The sequence below is a fragment of the Harpegnathos saltator genome, unplaced genomic scaffold (assembly GCF_003227715.2).
Source record: "Harpegnathos saltator strain DR-91 unplaced genomic scaffold, Hsal_v8.6 scaffold109, whole genome shotgun sequence".
NCBI classification, from domain to species: Eukaryota; Metazoa; Arthropoda; class Insecta; order Hymenoptera; family Formicidae; genus Harpegnathos; species Harpegnathos saltator.
The window spans coordinates 491,672-499,912 of NW_020229883.1; the positions used below are offsets into that span (position 1 = coordinate 491,672).

General features: G+C 61.2%; 2 protein-coding genes across 2 annotated transcripts; both read right to left on the reverse strand.

The window, feature by feature from the left end:
* Positions 1–2,116: 2,116 nt before the first annotated feature.
* On the reverse strand, positions 2,117–3,646 carry LOC112588960 (uncharacterized). Its single transcript, XM_025300360.1, has one exon. It carries the CDS (start codon positions 3,644–3,646, stop codon positions 2,117–2,119), a length of 1,530 nt encoding a protein of 509 aa, XP_025156145.1.
* A 450-nt stretch (positions 3,647–4,096) lies between these two features.
* LOC112588962 (uncharacterized) lies at positions 4,097–4,933 on the reverse strand. Its single transcript, XM_025300368.1, has one exon. It carries the CDS (start codon positions 4,931–4,933, stop codon positions 4,097–4,099), a length of 837 nt encoding a protein of 278 aa, XP_025156153.1.
* Positions 4,934–8,241: the final 3,308 nt, after the last annotated feature.

Consider the following 8,241-nt stretch of genomic DNA (forward strand, 5'->3'; position numbering starts at 1 on the left):
CAAGCCAGGCGTTAAAGCCCGGCGCACCGACAGAATCTCAGTCAAGCCAGAACGTAAGCCCGGCGTACTGACAAACTCGCGAAGTCCAGCGTACAAGAGATAGTGTCACTATCGGCGGTGGACCGTACGAAGGCCAAAAGCTGTACGAAGGCAATCTCTGATCGTCTCCGCGGGCACTCTTATATGCCCTGGGCAGCTCGAACTCGCGTGCGAGCCGAGGGGCTCGCGCGCGCGACAACCCAGATCGCCGCGTCGCGGCGGCTCCGTGGACTAGGAGCGCCAGGGAATTTCGACGTTCAGGTGGCGTCCAGCGACTCGGCGCGCCGGGTCACCGCGAACTCAGGCGCGATCCTGAACAGCATATTCAAGCTGTGTACCATAATGGCCAATCGTACGGAGAAGGTAGAAAGCTAGGGACAGCTTCGCGAACTAAAATGTATACCACAGTGATCATGCGTAACTGAAGGGTAAAGAATGATAACTTTTGAAAAAAATTAAATTTCCAATTCGCAAAATTGTGTAAATTATTGTATAGAGAATAATGAACGCGGCTATTGAAATTATGAAAGAGCCAAACGAACCGCAGAGCCTCTTAGCCCCTTAAGCCTCGCTGAATCGACATTTGTTGCAAATTCGAAATTGAATATCTCGACACCTAAATATCCTAGCAGCAAATTTCAAAAACGGTTTGAAAGCTTTGAAACCGTACTTTCGAAAGATTTATCGAAATTGTGCGCAACGATATTTTTTCAAAATGGCGGGTGTTCCGTACAGCATCACGTGCTGTACGGATAGTCGGTGCGAGTCAACGCTGCAGGGCGGGCGGCCTGGTGCCCGGGGCGTTCTCGCTGGCGGCGGGGGACTCGGGTTCTCGCGAGCGAGCGCGCGGGACCCCCACTAGGTCCAACCGCGGCCGCTACACGGCGCGGCTCGCGATTCCGCTGCCCGCGGGCAAGATTCGACCGCCCGGATATATAACCAGGAGCGCGCGCGCAGGGACGGCGGTGAGAACAAGAGAGAAGAAGCACGCGCACGTGCCGATGTAAAGTGACACGCAGTGTAAACGCAATGGACGCAATAGACGCAGTAGTAACGCAGAAGAGAATAACGCAGAAGAACGACGCAGAAGAACCTAAACGTAGCTATATATAAGCGAAACAACGTCGCCTACGCAAGTCCCGCAGGACACACGTCCGTGACGTCAACGGTGCGCGGCACCCGAAGCACGCCAAGGACGTGCAACGAAACGACCTCCGTCGTTTCGGATGGCCTGCCCTTCCGGGCGTAATGGCCAATAGCCAGCCACGGTCCCGAGGACGCGTGGAAACGGAGCTCCGAGAGCTCCGGCTCGCAGGACGACCAAGTCGCTCCTGCGAGAAAGCCAAGTTCCCAATGGACACTTGGACGAAGGAGCGCGACCGCTCTAGGACTGCGACCGAGCCGCTCCAAAACCGCCAAGGCCCCCTACGGACACTTGGGCAATAAGGGAGCTCGAAGCTCCGAGGAGACGGTCGAGTCGCTCCTAAGATCACGGCAACGCCGTGAGCCCGAGATCACAAAACGAGGTTCGAACCATTTGCCTCAACCCAGCAGGGTGTGTCGGCGCCACCTTCAACTCAGCAGAGTCTATAGAGCGATGGTTCGAATCTGAAACGAAATACCCGATCGCCCTAGGAAGCCTAGAAAGCGCGTCGGTAATCACCAGTAACACGATGCACTAACGTGTAGCACTACTTGCTACCTAAACTGGCCAGGCAGAAGACAAGACAAGGCAAGGACCAGGCATCGCGCGCCTGGTTATATATCCGGGCGGTCGAATCTTGCCCGCGGGCAGCGGAATCGCGAGCCGCGCCGTGTAGCGGCCGCGGTTGGACCTAGTGGGGGTCCCGCGCGCTCGCTCGCGAGAACCCGAGTCCCCCGCCGCCAGCGAGAACGCCCCGGGCACCAGGCCGCCCGCCCTGCAGCGTTGACTCGCACCGACTATCCGTACAGCACGTGATGCTGTACGGAACATACCGCCCGCCTCCGTCGCGGCGACGGAAGTCAGTGGTGGAACAAACCCCACCAGGAAGGCCCCACTCGCGGCCTGGCGGCCGTGAGGGCCTGTTGATCCCCTTCATGTTGAAGGTTGATTGGGATGAGCCCCTTTCGGATCCACAGGGAGCCTCACCAGCCTGACCAGTGGCCGGGTCAGGGTCGAGTCCGCTGTGCGCACCTGCGCCACGCGGACGTGCCCATCCGGGCCAGGCAGCAAGCCGGTGATGCGGCCGAGAGGCCACCGGGTAGGAGGAAATCGGCTATCCGCCAAGAGCACGAGGTCGCCGATGTCTAACGGACGAGAAGCGATGAGCCACTTGCCCCGGACCTGGAGCTGGGCTAGATATTCTCTAGACCATCGCTCCCAAAGATGCTCCGTCATATGCTGGAGCAGCTGCCAGCGACTCATCCTCGCGACCTGAACGTCCCCGAGGGATCGCTCAGGCGGACACAACAGCGGGCGCCCAATCAGGAAGTGCCCAGGTGTCAGGGCCTCCAAGTCCTGTGGGTCGTCCGTCAACGGACACAATGGCCTGGAGTTGAGACAGGCCTCAATGCGAGCTAGAAGAGTGGCGAACTCCTCATAGGTCAGTGCCTGCTCTCCTATTACCCGTCGCAAGTGGTGTTTGACGGACCGCACTCCTGCCTCCCACAGTCCGCCGAAATGCGGAGCTGAAGGAGGCATGAACTTCCAGGTGATGCCCTGGTTACTCAAGGAGGCCGCGACTGGTCCCCCCAACGCCATGACCGCCTCAAACTGCCCTCGCAGCTCGCGGTCCGCACCCACAAATGTGGTCCCCCTATCGCTGTACACGGTAACCGGCAGGCCCCGCCGGGCCGCGAAACGATGAAAAGCCGCTAAGAAGGTCGGGGCCGAATAGTCACTGACCACCTCCAAGTGGACAGCGCGCGTGCTGAAGCAGACGAAGACAGCAATATATCCCTTGGAGGTGGTACGTCCGCGCCCTCGAGACGGACGCACCGCGACCGGTCCAGCATAATCCACCCCGGTGGCAGAAAACGGTGGATGAGGCAACACCCGATCGCGAGGCAGCGGAGCCATGAACGGGGTGATCGGGGTGCCCTTATGACGTGTGCAGCGCACACAGCCCCGGATCACCTGGCGCACGAAAGAGCGCCCAGCTGGAATCCAGAATTCGCGCCTCACGGTGAGCAACGTCAGCTGCACTCCCCCGTGCAGCGTGCGTTCGTGCGCATCTCGCACAACGAGAGTCGCGAGCCGAGAGCGTCGCGGTAGCAGGACTGGCTGCCGTGCATCGATCGGTAACGCTGAGAATTGCAGGCGGCCCCCCACCCGCAAGAGGTCCCGCTCGTCCATCATGGGGTTGAGTGGCCGCAACGCCGATCTCACCATCAATGCTCCCCCCCGCTTCAGACGGCCCAATTCCTCCGCGAAGAAGCGGTGCTGCGTAACCCGCAGCAGGCGCAGTCGAGCTTCACTCAGCTCGTCCGCCGTTAAGGGTCCACTGATCCGTGGGACTCGCAGGAATCGTCGTACATAGGCCATCACGCGGATGGCCTTGCGGAAGGAGCATGCTCGGAGGACACCGGACCAGTCCTCCGGGTTCACGGCCACCACGTGAACCATGCACCGTTCCTCGCAAGTGCTTCGGTCGCTCGCGACGCAAGTTAGACCCGGCCAGCCCGCCGGGTCCTCGACAAGCCAGGAGGGGCCACGCCACCAAAGGGCGTGTTCTCGTAGCCCGCCGGCCAACAAACCCGGGAGGCGCAATCCGCGGGATTGTCGCCAGACGGGATATGCCGCCACGAGGCCCGCGGAAGGCTCTCGTGAATGTACGAGACGCGATTGGCGACAAAGGTGGTCCATCGAGATGGATGCCCTGTTATCCAATGGAGCGTGACAGAAGAGTCGGTCCAACAAACCAGGGAGGCCTCGGCACAACCGAGCGCCTCCACCATGGCCTTCATGAGGCGCGAGAGCAGCTGCGCACCGCACAGCTCCAGGCGGGGCAACGTTACCCGCTTTAGTGGGGCGACCCTGGTCTTGGACGCCAATAGAGCGACACGGGTGGTCCCATCAGACCGTCGAGCCCCGTAAGTAGATGACGCCGGCGTCCGCCCGCTCCGAGGCGTCCGAGAAGCCGTGAAGCTGGATCTCCACTTCAGGCGACCATCCGGTCCAGCGAGGAACTCGGATCGCGGAAACCTCCGCGAGCCCGGTGCTAAAGGCGTCCCAACGTCGCGAGAGCGGAGAAGGGAGAGCCTCGTCCCAACCGAGCCCGGCCAACCACAAGTCCTGAAGGAGGATCTTCGCCAGTACTACCATAGGCCCCAACAGCCCAGGGGGTCGTATAATCGCGCAACGACTGACAGATGCCACGCTTCGAGATGGCTGATTGAGCCCCGGGGTTGACCGAAAAGCAGAATGCATCCTCGACCGGAATCCAACCGACCCCCAGCACAGATGCACCCACGGCCCAGGGTCCGGCAGAGGCACCAAAGGCTCGCGGTCCCCCTCCGGGATACCGGACAAGAGTTCCGGATGTGAGGCCGCCCACTTCCTGAGTCGGAACCCGCCCGCCATGAGCAAGCTGCTCAGCTCACGCTGTCGACTGCGTGCCTCCCCAAGGTCATCTGCCCCCGCAAGAATATCGTCGACGTAGGTTTGTCGACGAAGTAAGTCTGCTGCCCGGGGATAACGTTCCCGCTCATCCAGCGCCAGCTGGTGCAGCGTGCGGATGGCCAGATAAGGAGCGCACGCCATGCCATAGGTGACCGTGGTCAACCGGTACACCGATATTGTCTGCGTCTGGCTGTCTCGCCAGAGAATCTGTTGGAGGTGTTGATCCTCCGGAGCCACCCGCACTTGACGAAACATTTGCTCGATGTCTGCAGAGAAGGCCACTCGATGCATGCGCCAGGCAAGTAGAATCTCGCCCAGTTCTCGCTGTAAGCGCGGCCCACGTGCACAAGTCGTTCAACGACCGGCCATTGGTGGACGCCTGCGAGGCGTTGAACACCACTCTTACTTTAAGCTCGGGGGCTTGTTTAATCACCGGGTGATGTGGAATAAAGTAAGAGAGCCGCGGAGTCTCGACATTGAGCGGCAGGCGGATCATATGCCCCTGTCGTTCATAGTCATCAAGAAAGTCGCGATAGGCCCCGCCCAAGGAAGGCTGCCGAAGCAGTCGCCGCTCCAAGCGATGCAACGAGGCAGTGGCAATCCGCCGAGTGTCGCCGAGAGACAGCTCAGTCGGAGGGCTCCTGAAAGGCAACCGCACCTGATAGCGGCCGTCCGCACGACGCCGAAAGGACGCCGCGAAAAACTCTTCACAAGCCCGCTCCTCTCAGAGAGCGGGGAAGCAACCGGAATCTCCTCCACCTCCCAGAAGCGCCGCAAGAGATCCGCCATGTTGTCCGACGCACACTGCACCACATGACAATGAGAGCCGCCCGCTCCGGCGGCAGACGGGAGAGCCCCGAACAGCACCCACCCCAAGCGGGTACGCTGCGCGACGGGAGCTCCCCTCGGGCCCGGCGAAGCCCCGTCAACACGATCTCGGCGAATACCTCCGCTCCAAGTATCGCCTCGATGCGCTCGTCATCATCGTGATCATCCGCCAATCGGAGGTTCCTCAAATGCGACCACTTCCCCGTCAGCCGAGCCCTCTGCGGGGGGTGGTACGCCGTAAGCCTCGGTAGAATGAGGGCCTCCACCGTGGTGGAGAACGGGAGGCCAGCAGTTGCCCTGAGCCGCAATGACGTGCTGGCCCGCACCCGCTGAGGGGTCCCTCTGAGACGCCCGACAGCCGACATCCACCGATCTACGAGACGCGCGCAGCCGCTGCGCAAGCGCCTCGGACACCAGGCTCCCCTCAGAGCCCTGGTCAATGAGCGCTCGAACCACAGCGGATCGGCCATCGGACGCCATCAGACAAACCCTGGCTGTGGCCAAAGCACTCGCTGCGCAGGCATCCGCGTCGCAGCATGCGCGTGACCGGCGCTTCCCCCGACGCCGGGGCCGGAGACTGCTGGGCGGAGTGCAGAAGTGAAGGTGCGGCTCTCCGCACTCCCGACATCGGACCCTTAGACGGGCAAGCGGCCGCCTGGTGCGACGGACCGAGGCAGTTGAAGCACAACCCGAGAGCGCGCACCCTTGCCCGTCGCGAAGAGACCGGCCGATCTTTAAAGGCCGAACACTCTCTGAGTCCATGCTCAGAACCGCACTCAGCGCAACGGGTCGGCTTGGGCCGATGGAGATGCAGCGATCGTCGACCAGTCCGCTCGGATGCCGATGAGGCACGGGGGCTGTCCCCAATGGACGGAGCCGCGGCAACCGCCTCGAGCGCCACCCGACGCTCGTCCAGGAAGACTGCCAGTCTGTCCCAGCTCACTGGCTCGCGCCGGTCCGCGGTGGCCATCTCCCAGGCCCGCCGCGTTGCAGAGTCTAGCTTGGAACGGAGGATATTGACCAATATCACGTCCCAAGCATCCACTGGCTGGTCAAGAAGGCGCAAGGCGGCTCGCAGCTCGCTGGCTCGATCCAGCAGCCTCCGAACCTCGGAGACGCTCTCCTGACGCATCGGGCCAATATCCCGGAAAGCGTCGAGATGCTGGTCCACAAGCAAACGACGGTTATCGTACCGTGCACATAGCGCTTCCCACGCTTGCTCAAACGAGCCAGTAGCGACGCCGTAGTGCCGGAGCAGACGTTCAGGCTCTCCCGACACGCTCTGTTTTAAATAATGCATCCGGTGAACTGATGCTAACGACGGGTTATCGACTATTAAGGACTCGAAGAGATCCTTAAAATTGCGCCATTCGTCAAACTTCCCTTCGAACTTCGGAATGGGAATGCGAGGCAACGAAGCCTCGGGCACTACCGCCTGCGCGGGAACTGCGTGAGCAGCCGACTCAGCCTCCTGAACCTTCAACCCATCGAGCAGGGTTTGGATTTCTGCGCGCTGCGCAATGTAGACTTCCTGTACCGTGCCACAGGCATCCTGTTGCACGTAGTCGACTCTCGCACGGTCTTGAGGCGAGACGCTCGGATCGTGCGATGATCATCCTGGAACTGAGCCCAGTACGTGTCGAGAACCTGCAAACGAGACGTCAACCCGCCAACTGACTTCAGTTGACCGGACTTGCGTGCATTGTCCAGCAGCCGCTCCATGCGGTGCTGCCGGTCGTATTGCAGCTCGATGAGCCCAAGAATGTCCTCCTCCTTAGACATAACGGAGCCCGAGCTAAACAAACCGACCCAGGTCCGAGACTACCGCTCCCGATCCGGCTCGAAGGCAGCCAGTCCTGCTACCGCGACGCTCTCGGCTCGCGACTCTCCGTTGTGCGAGATGCGCACGAACGCACGCTGCACGGGGGAGTGCAGCTGACGTTGCTCACCGTGAGGCGCAAGCGAAAAATTCGGATTCCAGCTGGGCGCTCTTTCCGTGCGCCAGGTGATCCGGGGCTGTGGCGCTGCACACGTAATAAGGCACCCCGATCACCCCGTTCATGCGCTTCGCTGCTCCGCGATCGGGTGTTGCCTCATGCCACCTGTTTTTCTGCCACCGGGGTGGATTATGCGGATCAACGGTCGCGGTGCGTCGTTCGAGGGCGCCGGACGTAACCGACCTCAGGGGATATATTGCCTGTCTCGTCTGCTTCACAGTCGCGCTGTCCACTTGGAGGTGTTCAGTGACCTATTCGCCCCGACATCCTTACGGCTTTTGCATCGTTTCGCGGCCCGGCGGCCTGCCGGTTACCGTGTAAGCGATAGGAGGGACACATTTGTGGGTGCGCACCGCGACGCTGCGAGACAGTTTGAGGCCGGTCCATTGGCGTTGGGGGACCATCGCGCCCTCTGGAGTAACACAGGCATCCCTGGAAGTTTCAATGCCTCCTTCAGCCCTGCGATTCGCGGACTGTGGGAGGCAGGAGTGCGGTCCGTCAAACACCACTTGCGCGGGTAATAGGAGCGCAGCACTGACCTACTGAGGAGTTGCCACTTGCTTCTAGCTGCCATTTGATGGCCTGTCTCACTCCAGGCCATTGGGTCGTCCGTTTGACGGACGACCCACAGGTCTTGGAGGCCTGAAACCTGGGGCACATTCCTGATTGGGCGACCGCTGTTGTGTCCGCTGAGCGATCCTCGGGAGGTCGGCGGAGGATGAGTCGCTGGCGCTGCTCACAGCATATGACCGGAAAACATCTTGGGAGCGATGG